Genomic DNA, 20,634 nt, shown 5'->3' on the forward strand with positions numbered 1-20,634 from the left:
GTCAATAAAGTTATAGCTGATAGAATCAAACATCTTTCCGATATCTATTTTAAAAAGGAGACCATTATACTTGGATTTCTTTAGCCATGATAAAGTCTCATTTATGATTAAATGCTCAACAAGAATGTTCTAATTAGAACGAAATGCAGATTGCATATCGGAGATAACAAAACCGATGACATATTTAGGGAGATTAGTGAAGACTTTTGTAATCACCCTGCTAACGCAACCAATCAAGCTGATGGGTAAAAAGACGTGCAACGGCGAAGAGTCTAGAGTATCAAGGAGGAGAGTGATTAAAAAGAAAACCCCACACCCCTATTTATAGGCCATATTTTTTTAGATTTGTTGACATCTAGAAAACCCAGCCTCCAAGAGCTCCTACAAATCCTTAACAAAAGAGAAATGAATCTTCGTGGGGATCGGGACACAATCCCCTCTACAGTCCCAAATTACATTCCTCACCTCCAAAGTCGTAAAGGGGGAGATAAGCAAACATTCTTCTTGATCAAAGAGCGGATCACTGCACCACTATTCTAAAAGCATTAAACCTTTAAGTTGGATTTTACAAGTTTATATTAGGTTTTTAGGTGATAAAATGCTAAAGACGTCAGAGAAAGACAAGTGAGTGGGTTATTTAGTTTATTACATGTATTTTTAATAGATAAAGGTTTTCTGTTTGTTATTGAAGACGAATATAAAAAGACTATAATACCCCTAACAATTAACATGAAAATGACGGAGATACCCCAACCAACAAACCGAAAGTGTGACTGGAGACTCAGATGATCAAAATCTGCAATTACGAGGACTCAAAAAAGAAAATAGAAAGAAACTTAGGGCCTCAACGTGCAGATTTGTGTAAACCACAAGGACACAAGTTACACATTACTCTATATTTAAAAGTTTGAATTAATTAAACTCTTAAAATTATATATATAGTTTTCTCCTTACATATACACATCTTAGTTTCTTCATATATACATTTATAGAACTAGAATGTCCTTGTCAATCCAGCTTATTAAATTGACACCAACTTTTAATAAAATAAATTTGATTTAAAAGTATTAGATCCGAACCTTGTATTTAATATTCAGCCATTTTGTCAACTTTTTTGGCTTCTGGAATCTAATAATTTTTTGAATTATTCGCTGGTCTAAGTATCCCTCGCTCACAACATTTTGGCATATTCTACAAACTCTACCTAGCAGCCCCCAGTCCCCCACCCACTTGGTCACAACTCTACACCTCCTCTATTACTGTTTGGCTGTTGTTTGATTAATTATTATTAGTGTGTTTAATATAATGTATATGTATACCACCATATTCCTTCAAGAATCTACTTACCTCCTCATCAATACCTTATATATTGGTAGCGTGTGTTCTTTTATATGTTGGTAGCGTGTGTTCTCTATGTTTTCTGTATGTAGAAAATATACAACCATAATCTCATAAAAACCCAACATCCATATTGGTGTATGCGTTAGTTAGTGCGTGTTCTTGGTGCTAGTGTGTGAAATATACATTCCCATATTTCCTACAAACTCCAAACCAATTTTGCTTCACAAGTCAGAAATATATATATTCTCTCTCTATATATATATATTCAATAATCTAAGTTCAATTCAAAGGCTCAAATGGCTTCATTCAAAGGCTTGTTCTTCATGGTATCAGCCTCCTTGATTATTTTAAGAATGGTCTTCTTTTTTGTGACATCTATTTCTTCAACCTCAGAGTTACTGATGAAGCATGATAACCTGCATGATGCTCATCACTTTGACTTAAAACCACCATTTGATCATGATCAATCTTCGGAAATCTTTACTCCTTCCATCTCAATCCTTAGTCGGTATAACGATGTTGTTCGGGTATTGCACGACGAAAAGCCGTTGTCGAAATCCACAGTCGATGATGAGTCTGGAGTGGCGCATGAAGATGGAGAAATGCCCACGGCGAATACAAGTCATGAGGGTGGTCAACTCTCAAAAGGTAATAATAATAGTATGATACTATGACAATTTTGACAAATTCACCGATGCCCACATGTTTATTTAATTAATTAATTATTTTGTTTAGTCAATTAAGTTAGCGTTTAAAATTATTATATATCGAGAAAAATATTGATTTTAAATTATGTTCTAGAGCATCAATTTTGACTGAACATAGACAGTTAAATCGGTTGAGGCCATGTTTCAACAAGGGCGCCTATGGTTTTGATGGCCAGTATATATTAAATAACCGTAATACTTAAAGTAACCCTTTTTAATATAAACTTATTATATGCAACTATATAATGTATAATCGACCTATTTTATGGAATCTATCTAAATTGAAAAATATATACGTATTCTGTTTTACAACCATAATTTTCTAAGTTTACTAGCTTGTTTTGTGGGATGTATAGCACACGTAAATTTACCATTATATAAGAGGATATTACCATTGCCGTATATGCTCTAACTTGATACAAGAAAAGAATCATACTTGTTATATATATAAATGATAGGTCCCTATAACAGAAACACAAACATAGAAATGCCCATTTGGATGCTCATAAGAAGATTAAGTGCAATATTTTCGTAACCTGACCGTTTATTAAAAAATATAATGTTTTTTTTTTTTAAATCCAATCCTGTTCGGTGGCTAGTCCAAATGGAATCAACCGGACTGGTTAGGTAGCCGGTTCTACATACAACAAGCGGGTCCGGTTTTAAAAGTAATGATTAAATGTCATTAACAACCATTTCAATTGAAAACTTTTGCTTTCTAATAAAGTTCATGTCATGTGTAGAGTCTCCTTCCATTATATCAAGTCACTTTCAAGACAATTACTTGTGAGAATAGTGCTTATATGCCCCTTATCAGCATCCAAATTTTGACCATTACTTGGGCTTGAAGGGTCTACAATATGGTCCTAAATTTGTTGAACTCTTTCTAACTTTGTGATTTCTTCTTGTCACTTACTTTATTTTCAGAACCTTTGAATGTCAAAGAAGTATACCATGAAAAAGACATTTTCCTGGAAAACTACAATCAAATGAACAAAACCATGAAAATATACGTTTACCCGCACGAGACAACCGACCCGTTTGCCAACATTTTCTTGCCTGACAACCACGGTTCACCAGGAGGCAACTATGCCAGTGAAAGCTACTTCAAAATTGCACTCTCAATGAGCCATTTTGTCACACAAGATCCATCTGATGCAGACCTCTTTTTCTTGCCATTTTCCATTGCAAGTATGAGACATGATAAGAGAATCGGAGTAGGTGGCATTAAAACCTTCATCAAAGACTACATCTTTAACATAAGTCACAAATACCCGTTTTGGAACCGCACAGGTGGTGCTGATCATTTTTATGTCGCGTGTCATTCTATTGGGAGGACTGCGATGGAGAAAGCACCCGAAGTTAGTCTCAATGCAATTCAAGTTGTTTGTTCTTCAAGTTATTTCTTGCAAGGGTACACCGCACATAAAGATGCATCAATACCACAAATATGGCCAAGGCCCGGGGTCCGCCCCACCCGTCATCCGTCTAAAAGGTTATCTAGCTTACACAACTTTTGAGCATCGTTTTCAAAACCAGACCGAACTGTCGGTTAGAGCGAATTTTAATTTTTTTTTTTGGTAGAATATATTTTCCTTCAAAACCTCAATTATCTTATTCATTTAGTGCTTCAAACTCCATATTTTATTTATTTAAGTCTTCATATTTTACTAGATTTGCAAATTCACACCAAAACAAAAATTATTTTCATATATATTTTTGTAAAAGATATGTGCATATAGTTTTAACTTTTATAATATATACATGACGTCACCTACTTCTAAATCCAGTCTGACTAGTGAATCACTAAAGCGGTCGATTCGGTGTCTGATCTGGTTCTGAAAACATTGCTTTCGACTTGTTTAGTTTTGCCTTATAGAAGGGATTATATGATATTCATAGTTTTTTACTTTTTACATGCATGTTGCAGGGAAATGCTTGCATTTTATGCAGGAGCAATGAACTCGCGGGTGCGCGAATCTTTGGTTCAGACATGGATTAATGATTCCGAGATTGCTGTTCACCAAAAGCGCCTGAAGACCCCTTACTCAGAGTCACTTCTTGGAAGCAAGTTTTGCATCCATGCAAAAGGGTTTGAAGTAAACACGGCTCGTATAGGTGATGCAATCTACTATGGTTGTGTTCCTGTTGTTTTGGCTGACCATTATGATCTGCCATTTGGGGATGTCTTGAATTGGAATAGCTTCTCGGTTGTTGTTTCAACACAAGATATTGCGTTCTTGAAGACAATACTTAACAAGATTGTTGAGTCTGATGAGTACTTGAAGATGCAGAAGAATGTGTTGCAGGTGCAAAAGCATTTTGAATGGCATCAAATTCCTGTAGATTTTGATACGTTTTATATGGTACTGTATGAGTTATGGCTCAGAAGAAGTTCTGTAAGGATTCATTCATTTAATTAATGATTACTTGTTAGATATTATAATCGACTTCTGTTGCAAGTAAACCACCATCATAAGGTTCCAAGAACATCCAGTGTTACACATAAGAACAAATTCATGATTTAAGTATGAAAATATGAATAAGAAAGTAACAAACTAACAATATTATGAACAGATACTAATGAAAAAAAAATGACAATAAATGCAAAAAAGATTCCATTGCCGGGAATCGAACCCGGGTCTCCTGGGTGAAAGCCAGATATCCTAACCGCTGGACGACAATGGAATTATGTTTATGATGGTATTTTTTATACTTATAAACGTATATTAACTCGGGTTTTTTGTCATAAGGAATCTTAATTGTTAGTTACATTTGAACAAAATGGATTACTTATTTACACCTAAAGTAGAGTCTAATAAAAAAAAGGTAAAAAATGATGGTTTGTGTTCATAGTCCGCTTCGAGTAGATTTAATAAAAATTCTGAACCAAACTGGTAACTACAGTTTCAGAAAACAGATAGCCAAACCAACCAGGTTGATTGTGTTTGCCAGACTAGCTAGTTTTGAAACATTTGTGGTTTTTATTATTGTACAGTGGTGATTGATGAATGTAATACACATGGCAAATATAATAAACGTGCCTAGCATGAAGTTCCAAACCATAAGCGAAACTGTAAAACCGAACCATACATATTTAAGTCCAGTCAAACCAGTCGTTTTGCTTTGGTTTGAACGGTTAGATCAGTTCTAACTTTCTATGAACACCCCAAAATTTATCCCACGTATATCTTGCTATAACGAATGATTATAGAAGTAATATATAATCTAAATATTTATAAAAAAACGTTGCATATAACAACACAAGTGAAGTGATAATCAGCTAAACAGCTCTTTTTAGTTTTTATGCCATTAAAAACAAGAGAACTATATGGCAAATATTCTTCAGGCCTTTGATAAATTCTATTGCACCTTTTGGACTGGGCCTTGTGGATAAGTTCTCATCAACAATAATTGCCATGGAAAACTACTGATTTAATTACTTATTCATACAACATTAAGACAAGAGTTGTTGCTGAAAACTCATGTGCGAAGATCAAATTCCCACAAAAAAATACCCAACATCCAACACACTCATCAGCTTCACTAATTCTTCCTAGGCTTAGTTGTGAGCCCGAACCCAAACGGGTACAACGGATCATAATGTGCGTCTCCAACATTCATCGGGAGCTGATTAACAGACTTGAACCAAGTACGCGCAAGCTTACCCGTAAACCCATAGTCACCAAAGAGGACATCCGTGACACCTTGACCCTCGGATCCCGGAAGCCAAGCAGCCACAAGGGCATCTATGGTTTTAAGATAAGGTTGAATCACTACAGGCCGGCCACTGATCACGACCACCACACATTTCACTGAGCCGCAGACGTTGTTGATCGTGCTTGGTCCAGGCTCTGGGATTGTCAGATTCTTGCTGTCTCCAAATGTCTCGGCGTACGGGTGCTCACCCACCACGACAATCGCGTAGTCGAATTTGTTAGACTTGACAAAACTATCGCTCGGGTTCTCATTGTAGACCACTTGAGTTTTTGGGCCAACGGTTTTTTTCACAGCAGATAAGATTGTTGTACCATCAGTAATATCTCCTGAAAGCCCTTGCCACTCGATTGTCCATCCACCACATTGATAGCCGATATTATCAGCATGAGATCCTGCAACCAGTATCTTCGACGCCTGCTTAGGAAGTGGTAACAGTGGCGTCTTTAAAGATTTACCGTTTTTCAATAATACAAGCGTTTTCCTCACAGCTTCCCTTGCCAGATCTCTGTGTTCCTGTTCATATTTGAATTCATAAATTAAATAAAGATAAGTGAAAATGTTCCCTAATAGTAATCAAGCCTCATCACCCTATAGATTCTATCATAAAAAAGGTTAAACGAGTTGGTTTACCTGGCTTCCAAGGTACTTAGCCATGCTGTAATCAGCCAACGGTTTCTCAAACAGGCCCATGGAGAACTTGACCCTTAGAATCCTCTTAACCGCATCGTCTACACGGCTCGTTGGTATGAACCGGTTCTTGACTAGATAAGTTAAACCATCGATGAACTCCGTGTAGTTGTATGGGACCATGAACTGCGCACACATGTGACACGACACTTTAGTTCTCGTAATTTGTATGGAATCAAGAACAATGAAAAAACAAATATACCATATCAATGCCAGCATTCATCCCAGCTATGATCGAATACGTATAATTAGTATGTTCAGGAGTAGTGATCCTGTCAATCCCTTGCCAATCCGATATAACAAACCCCTGAAGTCAAATTCAAAGTCAAAGTCAAACAAAAACTTCGTTAGGTGCTTGTTATGTTTAAGAGAGCAGTAGAGCACTCAATGAAACTGAAAAGCGGATTTCTACCTTGAACTTGAGCCTGTTTTTGAGGAAATCAGTGACGAGAAAACGGTTGGCGTGCATTTTGACCCCGTTCCAGCTGGAATACGAGGTCATAATAGTAGCCACACCCTTGATGACGGCATCATAGTATGCCGGCATGTGTATACTGAAGAACTCTTTGGCGTCTACTATCGTGTTGCCTTCGTTTGTGCCCAGGTGGGTCCCACCATCTCCCAAATAATGCTTAGCACATGCTGCTACTTTATCTCTGTACAAATATGGAATCGGTGTGCATCATGTAAGAATCGAGATCTATGTTGATATACTATGTTACGGATTTGCAACTTTCCTAAAGCGTTAGATTATCTCATACAAAGGGTGTGTTCGGTATCATTCATGTTTCATAGATCAGCAACGGGTAAGCATGACAATATGGCCAACAAGTACATCTTAATTTTTCTTGTTCCATTTTTAAGATTCAAGCAAATGTAACACATTGTCCACATCAGTTAAGATCTAGAGTTATCCCTTGAGGCAAAATATGGACTGTGGACTAAGAAAAGTCAAACTTATCTATCATGACAAAGTCTAGCAAGATATGCTTAAAGAAAGAGAAAGAAAAGATTATATTCCCTTCTTCTAAAAGAAAAGATTATATTCCCTTCGTCTAAAAATATCGACATATACCTAAAATGCCCTTTAACAGGCAAAGTTGGGAAAATTGTAAAGTATAAACCATAATCAACCTCGCCGACACCTTTAAAGGAGTTGACAGATCAAACGTAAACTTGCCAATGAATATTATAAAGAAAAATAATAGATAAGATTTTGACAAACAAAACATAAAGTGTGACACTTTTTGGATAGAGGGAATATTACACAAACAAGAAAAAAGTCATTGCCACTTTATGTGACCAAAAGTGTTACTCATATGTATGTCTTTTCACACTTGTGAGCCATCTTTCACTTATAAGGTTCTTTCTTTTTTAAATTACCAGGTTCAATTCATTTGTACCATTTTCCATTTGTGAATTCCTACTTTGATTCTCATTTATTTAATAAACCAAAAAAAAAAAAAAGTTACATAAATGGGACCAAAAAAGATATTTTTTCAATTGTGTGTGAAATGGATAGGTACAGGACCTTAAGTTATAGATCTAAAAGACTCCACATTCGACAATTTTTCAATTATTAATGCGTACGGTAATATTCATAATATGACTAGAACCCATTTAGCCTAAACCCAGACCCACGAATTTCATGTTAGATTCGTGTTGTGCCAAACCTCACACACCTAATCCATATAAACACGTAGGGAAAACGTATAAATTAACTTACGGTCCACCGACAAAAGGAACACCCTTTCTTGAACCAGCAGGGATCTCTCCTTGTAAACCGGGAATAATCTCAGTCATTAGCTTAACAATCTTCGGATCTTCACTGTAACTCTCATAGCAACGGCCCCATCTCGGATCTCTACAAACCTGTTTAGCAAAAATTAACACAATCAAAAAGATTGCATCTTTAATATAATGGCAGTAAAAATGTGCAGTAATTTTTTTTAACTTACTGCAATACAAGGTGCAAAAGCATATTGTATCCCAGTGGCTCTAACTTCACGTGCAGTTGCAGCTCCAATCTTCTTGACCAGAACTGGGTCCCTGTTTAGATTTTAGCATATTAACATGACTGCACACAATTCAAGCTTGCTGCAGATGGGGTGTCATAATGGGATAACATTTAAATATGTTATCAGAGTCCTATCTACAATCTTTATGTCCCATATGCTATCAATGCTTGTACAGTACAAGAACCCATAGCATGCCTTTATAAAAGTGTTTTGCATAAGGAAAAAGGTAAGAGCATTCACATCCATTCCACCATATTTTCACTCTAAATTACACTAAAAAACACTACACTTTCTCTCTCCTTTTCAATTAAATAATATTTTTTATACCTTTATCATTACATTTTCTCTCTCCTCTACTCACAACCACTTTCAAAATATATTAAAAAATTATAGGGCGTGAACAGTGTCCCCCCAAATATACAGATGAACAGTAACATTTTCTCTCTCTTCCACTCACAACCACTTTTTATACTCTTTACATTATAAAAACTCCACACACATAATATAATGGAATGGATGTGAATGCTAACATGATACCCATAGCAAAAAGGACATGCCCATAAGTATAGACTACAGTGACTTGTAATTTAAGCAGTGAAAGTTGTACACATAGTTGTTAATGGCTAATAGCGACCAATAGTGATGAGGTATCTATATGCTACATAGCGAATAACGATAAATAGCGGACGACTATTTTATAAATATAGCGATACACTAGAAATTTTTTTTTGAAAAATTTATATGTATATTATATCAAAATACCCTGGTATGTATACTATTTTACATATATATTTAATAAAAACTTAAAATCCAACTAATTTATAGCTATATTTAATTGTTATTTATATTAAAAAATAAAAAAAATAAAGTGTCGCTATTCTTGCTATCCATCGCTACAACCCTAATAGCGACAGTATACCTATACGCTACGTAGCGCGCTATAGCGATCATAGCGATTGCTTACAATAAAGTCGCGTAAACAGGCAACAAGCTGTGTCGCAGCCCCATCTGGAATAGTAAAACCGATCCTACCAGTTTTGAAAGATAAAACTTAAAAGTAAGATGCTATAGATTATAGAGCTTGCCTGGTAACTCCAAGACCAACATTGTGAGGAAAGATTGTAGCTTTGTAAACATTGTTATGACCATGAACAGCATCAATCCCATAAATCAACGGTATCCCCAATCGGGTCGATAACGACCCCTTTTGGTAATCGTTGACCATGTCAACCCATGTTTTTGGGGATGCCTGTTTGGCTGGAACACTCCCTCCTCCACTCAACACACTCCCTGCAAACACACATGTTCAAGAAACATCCAAACACAATAAAAAACAAAAAAGATCAATGCTTTGAGAGCTTGACTGAATCATGTACCAATGAAGTACTTGTTGATGACCTCATTGGATGCAACTTTTTTATCAATTTGTGTCATTTGCCCAATCTTTTCTTCTAAAGTCATTCTTTTCATCAAATCTTTGATCCTAACACCAATTGGTTTTTTTGGGTCTTTGTATTTAAAGTACTCTGCTTCAGCCATGGAGATCCAGCAGCATATCACCATAATCAACAAAACTGAAGCTTTACCCATGTTCTTGACCCCCATTGCTAATTGGAATGGGGTTCCAGTGACAATAATTCTACAGTATAAACAGAGAAATGATATGTGTTAAACAAGGCACACAGTTAGGTGAAGAATTTAATTTTCAAAATAAATAAAAATCAGAGGTGTAATGTTTGTCTCAAGATTTGGTCCCATTTTTTTCTTGTGTCAAACAAGTTAATTTAAAATTTCAAATTGAACAAAGTTAATGAATTAAAACGGTACTAAGCTTGTAAAAGGTACTTTATAATATAACATATAAAACATATAATATTATTACAGCAAAAAAGAGGAACAGAGAACAAAGGTAAAGTTTTTTATTTTGAATCTGAACAAAATCAGATACGAATAACATTGCAAGTTTCAAAGCAGAGTACACAGATAAAAAAATAAATTATCAGATTTCATATGAAAACTACAACATTTAGCAAACATGTTCACATGAATCTTTTACTAAAGTTGAAAGCTTTATGGGAACTTTGAGCTGATTCCCAGATGAAATGAGCAGTGAAAGAAATGGAATGAACGTGCAGATGATACACACTTCAGTAGAGTAGCCATGACATGATGATCAAGAAACAAAGAAAGTTAAAAGGCTGTAAATGTAGATCAAGAAACAAAACACCATTAACACATTTTTTTGAGTAAAAAGATTTCAGTAGTTCTAGCATAAATCTACATAAGCTAGAAGAAATGTACTTACAGGAGAGAGAGAGAGAGAGTGAGTGTATTGTTCACCGTATGGATATTTATAGAAAGCTGAGTTCATTTTTTTTTATTTGCTGGGTATTGGGTAACTTGAAAACCAATCAAATTAAAATTACGGTCCTTCTCCCAAGCCCAACTTAACCACACCAGTCATGGGAACCCACTTGTTTCAATCTAGTTATTATTATTGGATTTATAAGAGATTTTTTCCATAATGGTGTTCGTGGATAAAATATTTACCAAAATGGTGTTGTTTTAAAAATATTTATCAAAATAGTGTTTCTGAAGATTTATTGTTCATCACTCCTAACTTCATTGGATAATTCAAATTCTTTGAATAACTATTAATTTAATCATCGAATTATGTCTCTTACCTAACTTATTTTCATTAAGAATCTTAACAAAAAGCCTATTTTTTTTATAAATCAAGTTCAGTTTTTTTAGTCACTCAATTTGTTGTTAACTTTTTTTTTTAAATCAAGTTTTAAGGTCTGAGTTACACGACATTTATTCCCTCAATTAAAATAAGATAAATAAAATTTACAGTTTAACGTAAATAAAATATTTTTCTTTATTTATTTTTTACAATGTAACAGTTAATTAATATTTTTTTTATCAAGTAGATGTGTTAACTATCCCGCTAATATGGATGTGGATACCTGTAATGTCGGAACTTGACAAAAAATAATGCAACAAATTCAATAGGTTGTGTAGAAGAAAAAAAAGCACGAATGGTATTCTGAAAATGAGTTTAATTGTTTTTTAACAAGTCCTATCAACTACAGTTTTAATATAATATTCAGTTTTTTTTATTAATTACATAATTATGAGAGTATAAGTGTGTAAAAATAAAGTTCATGAGATCACACGAAGGTTTTTATTTTTATATAAGTAAGTTTGATAAAAAAAGCTTTTTTAAGATTTAATAAAAATAAGTTAAGTGAGAGACACAATACCATAATTAAATTAATAGGTATTCAAATTAATAGAATTATCCAATGAGATTAGGAATGAGAAACAAAAGAATCTATTAAGAACATCATTTTGGTAAATAGTTTACCCACCAATACCATTATGGGAAAAAAAACTCACTTATAATCTGAATTCATTAATTTTAGCTAAAAATTTAGAACCAAATTTATTAATAAGTTGTTGACAAAAAATTTAGGCTACTAAGTATGGGTGAGGGCAGTCCTTAGAGGATGACCCTCCACCTCATCGATACGTCATAGTACTTGAGGATGCTCCTCCAAGAATGAAACCAAGGAAATAGAGGGTGAACCTACCCCACCTAATTAATTTATTTATTTTTATAGGTAAAGTTATTAATTTTTTTGATTTTTTAAAAACTTGACCGTTGGTTTTGAATTTAAAAGGAAATTGAATTTTTTTAAAGTAATAGCCGTTGTCAAATGGCATTAAAGTTTTGTCATTTAGGGAGCGTCCTCACCGTCTGGGCTTCGACGTTTTGGACGATGACGACATCAAGGAAATGGTGTTGAGGCCCGGCAACGTCCAAGATGGGCCTTGCCGAGCCCCACACCGAGTGGCCTTATGCTAAAAGTTTCAGGTTTAAATTAATTATTTATTTTTTTTCCAGACGTAAGCATATTAAGCTTCAATGCAAAAACAAAAACAGTTGAGAACCGAACACATACGTAAAACCGAAACCGATTAGCTTTCTAAAGCGGAAAAACCAAAATTTTGTTTTTGGTTTTAGATCAAAAGTCAATTAATGCACACCCCTAGCTCAAGGTTACATTAATTTGAATCAATAAAAACAATTTTCTAAACTAATGTAATCTCTAAAAGTTCAATAAATGACAAGCTAGAAGACGTATTCAACAAAAAAACTCGCGAACCCAACCCAACTCACGGACCAATTCCTTTCTCTCCCATCCTCATCTCACAAAATCGTTTGTGAAATTCCTTGCATACAAACTTTTGCCTCGGAAACTAGTGACGTCCATCGCCCTCTTTCTTCCACCTCAGCATTTTCTCCATCACGTCAATGTTCATGAAGTTGATAAATCAAAATGAAAATGATCTAACACGCTCAAGTATTCTAACAGATCTAAAAAACTATTTATAAATTGAAAATAATACATAAATATTATATTACACAGATGTCACTAACCGAAATATAATTATAAGATAGGGTTAGGATAAAATAAATAAGAAGGGTAAGAAGGTTTCTAGTCTATTGATCTTAGATTTGGATGATTGAGATTAGTTGTAGGGAAAAGAAGATAATAGAAAGGCATAAAGGGAATCCTATATTTATGGATTTTCTCTCTCCACATGCAAGGCACATGCCAATTCCCCCATCGATTTAAAATGTCCATAACTTTTTCATATGACATTTTTTTAAAAAAAACAAAATTCACCATAATAACGAGCGCTTTTTTATCATATTATCATATAAAAATAAAATAAAATTTTCATTTTTACTGGGTTTTTTCGCATTGTGTTAAAGGTTCAGTTCATTGTGTCTTTTAACTGGGTTTTGGTCATTACGTTTTAGTAGAGTTTCTATACATCGTGTTATTATCAGAACCTATAACACAATGTTAATTTGGGTTCTATCCATTGCGTTTTTATAAGAACCTATAACACAATATATGACACAATGAAGATGGTGTTATATCTGGGTTTTCTATAAATTGTGTTATCAGTTCAGGTCATTGTGTTTAATATGTTTTCCATTGTGTTTTAATAATTTGTTCAATTTTTTTTTATTATCTTGTTCATTGTGTTTTAGTTTGTTGTGTATTGTGTTTTTAGTTTGTTTTCTATTGTGTTTTCACTGCTCTCCATTGTGTCTTTTATCTGCTGTCATTAATTGTGTCTTTTATCTGTTGTCATCAATTGTGTTTTTATTTAGTCTGATATTTATTGTGTTATATGTTATCGCCATTGTGTTATACGTTATGGTCATTGTGTTTTACTATGTTGTCCATTGTGTTTTTATCTGTTGTCATTGATTGTGTTTTTGATATACTCTACATTGTGTTTTACATCATGTCCATTGTGTAATATGTAACTGGGTTTTTGATTTTTTTTTTTTTTGAAAAATATAACAATATGGTACTCATATTAAAGATAAAAAAAACGCTCGATTTTATGGTATAATTTTTTTAAAAAAACAAATGATGTATAAAAAAGTTACGGACGTTTAAAAATTAGGGAGGGAATAGCATGTGACTTGCATGTGCATATTCTTTTTCCTTTTGTAGACAAAATTATCATTTTCATTTAATTTCCTCCTAAGACACTTGTCACTCTCTGGTGGCTTCTAACCCTTCTTATTTTTAAATCCTTTGTATTATAACTCAACCCAAAATAATATTAATGGTGGATAGTAATGTTAATTATTCAATACTTGACAAAAACTTTAAAACCATCCAAAAAGTATTTATAAGTTTTCATTTTTAAATAAATATGCAAACAAAAAAAATAGTTATTTTATTTATGAGTTTTTTTCCAAAGTAGTGTTGGTAGAAAAAACTATTTATCAAAATCGTGTTTCTTGAAAACTATTTACCAAAATAGTGTTTCTTGTTTATTTTGTATTTGTTTTTTTCTTTTTTTAACCAATATATTAAACTTTCTTTATATTTCTATTAAATTAATCCAATGTTTATGTTTTATTCTTTAATTATTCATATTTTTTTAATCAATCTAATATTTTTTTATTAGATTTTTCCGATCAACTTTTTTACCTTTTAAGCAATAATTCTTTTCTTTTAATAACACTAGCTCTTAAAAAAAACCTTTCAATCAAAATGTGTATACGACGGACCTAAAAATGATAAACCAAATATATGACATGACTTGAATCTGCATCATAAAATTGATAGTTTGATGGAAAATTAGATATAGGTGTATTAAATTCGTAATTCGTAATATCAATAAAATAGTATGAATTCATAATATTTTGTTTTATAATAGTTGAAATTCGTTATATCAATAAATAGTATGAATTCATAATATTTTATTCTATTAAATAACATCATAATAATTACATATTCGTGAATTTGTGATTACCTTATACCTGTTGACTGTTGTGAATACCTTCTGGTTTGGTCCATTACCTCCCAATTATATATATATATATGGATCCCATTAAGTGTAACTGTTTTTCAAATCATTCTCCACCATTAGATCTTGCTGAAATGAAATCTCAGCCACTTAAACTCATAAAAATAACTTCCATGATGGCAGTTCATGACATTTCTTTACAGTTTCTTCATCAAATGGTTACCACCGTCTTTTTCTGCCCATTATCTCCACAATTCAAGCCTCCTACAAACATGGGTAGTGCCCTCAATTCAGTTGAATAGTATTGTTATATAATGCAGTTACATCCAATAAAATCACTCCATCTCTCACATCTGTATTAGGGCTTTTTTCTGAACCTTGATTGCATTAGATGGTGCGATTCATCCACTATCTATCGACATCAGATGCACGACGTAATTGTGAATCATAGCCCTGCAATCATCACTACACTTGGGAACATAGGCGTGCACCGTAAGCATCCTGGAGGTCGCGGTACCGCCGGAGGCATGCACCACCACCAGATCCTCTTCCAACAGATACCATCCCGGTTTCAATTGCTGATTGAAGAATCACCCTTGTATCATCGCTTTAATAGTTGATTGAAGAACCATCATTGTTTCCTTATCAATTATTTCAAGAGGTATTTTAACCCTTCTACTTTATTCTCGTATGCTTTTGATTGTTTATTATATTGATTGCTAACCATCGTAATCTGTTTAAAGTGATGTTTGTTTTTTTTAGTTTTTTTTGAAATAATTGTGAAATTCAACTCAAATTTCTGTTTGTTCTTTGATTTTGTCAAGTTCTTCGTTTAATGGGTTCTTGATTTAGATTAATCACTTTGAATCAATCGCTGACAAACCTTGACGGAACCTTCTATACTTTAGAACTACGTTGTGAGTTATATTGTTCTTATGCATTGTTCATTATTTCAATATTATTCACAATGAGCATGACATTCAGTTTGGACTATGACTTTGGCATAAAACTTACCATTTGACCATTTTTTTGTTTGGTTCCATTTTCTGCTTGCAGTTCACAGCGGTTGAAAATCTTGGGTGATGAATCAAGGCATCTTCCTCTTTGGAGGCAGGCAAGTGTTGTCTTCAATTGAAATTCTTTATATTGAGTTAATTGTATCTAGACTTGATTCCGTTTCATAGATCTCCACATATACTAAATATATACGGTTGCTTTTGGCATATATTTTCCATTTCTATTTATTTATAAACTCTGTTGTTTTTTTTTTTTCACAGGCTGAGCCTTGGTTCCTTTGGAACAACTATATGCTGTAAGTTCTAATTGATATAAAGGTTGGTTTTCTATAAATCAAATTTGAAACATGGTTGATAAATTGCTTCTTTGTGCACAGATAAATCTAATAAGCTGAACTTTCTGGCAGCTCGACCATTACATGTTTTCTGTTATCCGAGGAATTTCAAACCATATCAGTAGTTGTTCGTTTGTAACTTTTATGACCCTTCAAGATCCTATTGAGCAAACTGCTGAAAACAAGTTAGATGTGGACAATCAACAAGAGGATGTGTGTGTTGGAAAGCCTACACCTTACATGGAGTTAACAAAGGGGCGTCCCCCTAATGATCAGGTATTGGGACCAGATTCAAACAAAAGAAAATCATGGCGATGAAGGCTGGCATGAAACTGGTGATATAGGACGGATAAGCGATCATGGTAATTTATGGCTCATTGGGTACATAAAAGGGTGTATCAGGGTGGGCAAAATATATATCATGAAGAGGTAAGAATCAAGTGAACCAACAAACTAAGAATGTGGATTCGAGTGGTAAAATAAAAGATTGAAATTCAATGGTATTTAGTACGACAAAATCAGAGTGAAGTTTGTTATAGATAAATAGGAAGTTCCATATTAGCAGGTGTTAATATTTTGAACTTGGGTTTAATGTAGGTAGAAACTGTGATATAAAACATCCTGGGATTTCTGTGATTGCAGTCATCCAACTTCCAGACAACCGCCTGACAGAAATGGTTAGTGCAATGTACATCAACTGTTCTTTTGTTTTTATTTTTTAAATTTAAATCGTCTTACTTTTCTTGAAAGCATGTGGTAAATGGTATGACCTTTAAAGTCTACAGTAGAAATATTGGGTAGTCTTTAGACCAGTATCAACACAAGATATTATTATGGCTAGAAAAAGAGTATATCAAGTTATTTTATTTTATTTTTAAAAATGATAAAACATTTCAGTTATCATTTACTTTGAATCTTGTATTTTATGTAGAAGAACACAATGAACTGCATGTGCAGCCTCACAAGGTGCTCTTGCCTTTGTTCATGAAAGTAAAATACATCAAAAGATGACATGATGATGAAGAACATAAGTACATATGAAATTTCTTTTGAAGATATTGAAAAGGAAAATGGGGATGGTTGGGCGATGGTATGAAAAATGATTTGATAAGCTATTACATCGGATGATTGATGAAAGTGATCCCAATTAACAACTGGTTGCATCTAACTTGATGAGGTTTGTACTGTTACGTCCAAAGTTGGTGCAGTTTCAACATGTGCATGCTCAGTCAAAACATGGAATTTTCTTAATAGTACAAATCAAAATTGGTTGGGTCAGGTAAAAGCTATTTTATTCATTTACTTTTTATCACTGTGTTAAGTGTTAGTATGAAAGATAGTAATAATCTTAATTTTGTTTTATTAATCTACATAGAATATTTTTCGTATGACTTTGAACCTGTTTTATAACAGTTGTACATGGCTGGGAATTATACCCGTACAGGGCTGGAATATTTTCGTTGTATATGGGTTGTTATATAGTCATATAAGGCTGTGAAAAATGCTCTTATGGGGATAGAAATATGCTTGTACCAGGTTGAATGAAGATAACAAGTATTCTACAGAACTGTAAGTTGCTTTAACCCTAAATCTTATAGTATGTAGATCATAAATAATGTAGATTCACAAATTTTATCATTGGTTCCATGTTTTAAGGGTTTTAATGTTGTTTTGATAGGAGAAACTATCTTCTAGCAAAAACCGAATAGAGGCTTGCCATGGAAAGGTGTATACTTTAATGCTTATTATACACTTTTGTCTATGAATCATGTCTAAAATGAGACGATGGAGACTACTTAATCAAGTAATTTTTTGTTCAGGGCATAAAGTCAGTTATATAGCTGCAAGCCAGGTGATTTTCACATGGCAAATAACTAAATAAGAGAGGCTTTCTTAGCAGAAAATGGGTATTTTAACTCAAGCTATGTTAAGTTGTGATAAATGGTGCGCATACTATATTCTGCAAAAAGAAGTTGAGGCTTACAAATTATGAGGATGTTAAATGCTTATATGCTCTTGGTTAGCTGAGGTTTTTTTTTGTGTGTGTGTATGCGCTTAACTAGTGTTTTCAGGCCTCATTATGTAGCTATCCACCTTTATTTTCTTAATTAACGAGTCATTGTCTAGGAGTTTGATTGACGTATCATAGAAAGGTACTAATAAATCGAAACTTAATTACAAGTTACAATTTATAATTCATACTCCCCATCTCCCATAAAGTTGCTTACCAAATTAAGTTATTCATAATTTTAATACCCCCTATCATTTAGTTCAATTATTCTCCAAATAGAATGTTGCCAAAATGTCCATATTATTACACTTAACTGTCCATATAATTTTGAGTTTTTGGTCTTTTTTTTTCTTGTCTTCAATATTCTATGCTCTTGGTCCAGTTACAAATTATTGAAGGATCAACATTGAGCACTGAATACAGAGCCAATATGTGTCAAGTAGCATTGAAAACCCTAGGTCGATGCTATTATTTTTTTCTATTTTTCTCATTCCACGCCACATTTCTCATTTGTATCTCTCTGCTTTAATGATAGAGCACATCACCAAGTGATCCTACAAGGATTGCCTTTATTCTTAGTAGATATCTAAACACGTCCTTTAAGATTGGGAAGAGGTACGTTTCTTTTATCCTTTAACATCACAATATTAAAAAGGTGTAACGCACGGGTATTAAAGCATTGACGTTCGTTTTCTTTTATAAATTGAAGAATGTGTTTTTGTTTGTAATGTTGTTTAAATTTGTGTATACTTATTATTGATCATCTTTTTTTACGTTGTTGAATGTAACCCGTCCACCGGTCGGGTATTAAACTAGATGGTTGTGACTTTTTTCAAAAGAGTAGAAAAGGAGAAGTAATCCCAAACACCCTCAATATAGAAAAGTAAAAATTAGATGGTTGTGACTTTTTTCAAAAAGAAGAAAAGGAGAAGCAATCCCAAACACCCTCAATATAGATTATCTTTGTTTGTTACGTTGTTAGCATAACCCGTCCAACGGACGGGTATTAAACTAGTTCTTGGTGGATTACCTTTTGTTCTTTCCTAATTACAAATTCTTTGATTTTTTATTCTGTTTGTTTAGTTAATGGTTATTGTTTGTTAACTACAATTTTTTTTGTTCATGATTCATTTAAAGAGATTGTGTTGATTAAAAATCATTGTTAAAAAGGTATAAAGAGTTAATTGGAAAAATCAAATAAATGCAAAAAATATTAGATTGATTGAAAAAATATTAATAATTAAAGAATAAATAAATAGATATTTGATTAATTTAATGGAAATCTAAACAAAGTTTAATATTTTAGTTAAAAAAAGAAAAGAAAAATACAAAATAAACAAGAACACTCTTTTGATAAATATTTTTTAAGAAACGCCAACGAAATATAATTATAAGATAATATTAATGGTGGATATTAATGTTAATTATTCCACAAAAACTTTAAAACCGTCCAAAAAAGTATTCACAGGTTTTCATGTTTAAATAAATATGCAAACAAAAAAAATTATAGTTATTTTATTTATATTATTGTAATCATATCGGTCATATATATACAAGTATCTTTATCTTTATTTGTATTAAGGACATACTTTAATTATTGCCATTTGCTTAGACATGTGATTTTGTTGTTCAAGGATAATGGTTAATTGAGCATATGTAATCATCATGTTTCCCTCATTTAGATAACGTTTTAATTTATGTATTTAAGTATCACATGTTTATCATATAGACCATTCACATTCAAGCCTTTATCTTCATCTTTATAATTTAATAAAAAAACATATTTTTCTTTAAATTATGTTTGTTCTTCAAAACCTCTTATATCCAACTCTTTATCTATATCTTACTCACAATCACTTATTTTAAACCATTGGGTGTCAGCCCAATGGCCACCAGCCCGCATTCTAACCCGGAGGTGGCGGGTTCGAGTCTTACTCGTTCCCAATGCCCCTACGGTAGCGGATTTACCCCCAGACTCAGGCTTGCTGGGTGGCGGTCTGCGAGGTGGGATCACCTCGGCGGTTGGGAGGACCGTGGAATATCCCCCCCCCCCCACAATCACTTATTTTATTATCTCTTTCTCTTTCCTACATAGTCACAAATATAAAGACTTAGATATGAGGCTCTACATATAGAGGTGTACTTTAATATCTATAAAATTTTCTCTATTATAGAGATTCCAATGTAGTGGTATTTTTGTTGTTTCCTCTATTTCTTCCTCTATATTATATATAATATACTAGGTTAAAACCCGCGTGTACACGCGGTTTAACAAATGAGGGGTGGTTTTATTTTGTTTATTTTTAAAAATATAGTTAACAATATATAGGATAGTTTAAAAGTACAAAATTGAAAAGTAGTCTGCCTACTTTCAACTTCAAAACAATAACACTTTTTTTCCAAAGGTTCTTATGCTTTTATTTACAACCAAAAGAGTTTGTCTTTTGA

The 20,634-nt window shown here is 33.2% G+C and overlaps 2 protein-coding genes and 1 non-coding gene across 5 annotated transcripts; 1 reads left to right on the top strand and 2 right to left on the bottom strand.

Annotated features, from left to right (window-relative positions):
* Positions 1 to 1,405: 1,405 nt before the first annotated feature.
* On the top strand, positions 1,406 to 4,498 carry LOC110904337 (probable glycosyltransferase At5g03795). Its single transcript, XM_022150182.2, has 3 exons — positions 1,406 to 1,989; positions 2,976 to 3,543; positions 3,979 to 4,498. Exons 1-3 carry the CDS (start codon positions 1,638 to 1,640, stop codon positions 4,469 to 4,471), a joined length of 1,413 nt encoding a protein of 470 aa, XP_022005874.1. The 5' UTR covers positions 1,406 to 1,637; the 3' UTR covers positions 4,472 to 4,498.
* Positions 4,499 to 4,664: 166 nt separating this feature from the next.
* On the bottom strand, positions 4,665 to 4,736 carry TRNAE-UUC. The gene has a single exon. It is a non-coding gene; the product is annotated as a tRNA-Glu (tRNA).
* A 580-nt stretch (positions 4,737 to 5,316) lies between these two features.
* LOC110904336 (beta-glucosidase BoGH3B) lies at positions 5,317 to 10,817 on the bottom strand. 3 transcript variants are annotated; one of them, XM_035983378.1, is made up of 9 exons: positions 10,620 to 10,651; positions 9,850 to 10,112; positions 9,559 to 9,763; positions 8,414 to 8,504; positions 8,182 to 8,327; positions 6,868 to 7,111; positions 6,658 to 6,762; positions 6,399 to 6,581; positions 5,317 to 6,281 (listed from the first exon to the last, which is right to left on the bottom strand). In XM_035983378.1, the coding sequence occupies exons 1-9, from the start codon at positions 10,634 to 10,636 to the stop codon at positions 5,595 to 5,597; spliced, it is 1,941 nt and encodes a 646-aa protein (XP_035839271.1). In that variant the 5' UTR covers positions 10,637 to 10,651; the 3' UTR covers positions 5,317 to 5,594. The 3 variants fall into 3 exon arrangements, with proteins under 3 accessions (XP_035839271.1, XP_022005872.1, XP_035839272.1); XM_022150180.2 differs by lacking the exon at positions 10,620 to 10,651 and adding an exon at positions 10,779 to 10,817 and having other exon boundaries at positions 5,320 to 6,281; XM_035983379.1 differs by having other exon boundaries at positions 5,320 to 6,281; positions 10,530 to 10,721.
* Between the last annotated feature and the right edge of the window lie 9,817 nt (positions 10,818 to 20,634).

The sequence above is a fragment of the Helianthus annuus genome, chromosome 14 (assembly GCF_002127325.2).
Source record: "Helianthus annuus cultivar XRQ/B chromosome 14, HanXRQr2.0-SUNRISE, whole genome shotgun sequence".
NCBI lineage: Eukaryota > Viridiplantae > Streptophyta > Magnoliopsida > Asterales > Asteraceae > Helianthus > Helianthus annuus.

What these genes read in the sequence shown, in the direction of transcription:
- LOC110904336 (XM_035983378.1), bottom strand. An exon ending in CTTTTGCACCTTGTATTGCA is followed by an intron (nt 8,328 to 8,413) that starts GTAAGTTAAAAA and finishes TTTGCTAAACAG; the next exon opens with GTTTGTAGAGATCCGAGATG. An exon ending in CTAAGTACCTTGGAAGCCAG is followed by an intron (nt 6,282 to 6,398) that starts GTAAACCAACTC and finishes AAATATGAACAG; the next exon opens with GAACACAGAGATCTGGCAAG.
- LOC110904337 (XM_022150182.2), top strand. Translation starts at nt 1,638, where the DNA reads ATGGCTTCATTCAAAGGCTTGTTCTTCATGGTATCAGCCTCCTTGATT. An exon ending in GGGTGGTCAACTCTCAAAAG is followed by an intron (nt 1,990 to 2,975) that starts GTAATAATAATA and finishes CTTTATTTTCAG; the next exon opens with AACCTTTGAATGTCAAAGAA. An exon ending in ACCCGTCATCCGTCTAAAAG is followed by an intron (nt 3,544 to 3,978) that starts GTTATCTAGCTT and finishes TGCATGTTGCAG; the next exon opens with GGAAATGCTTGCATTTTATG.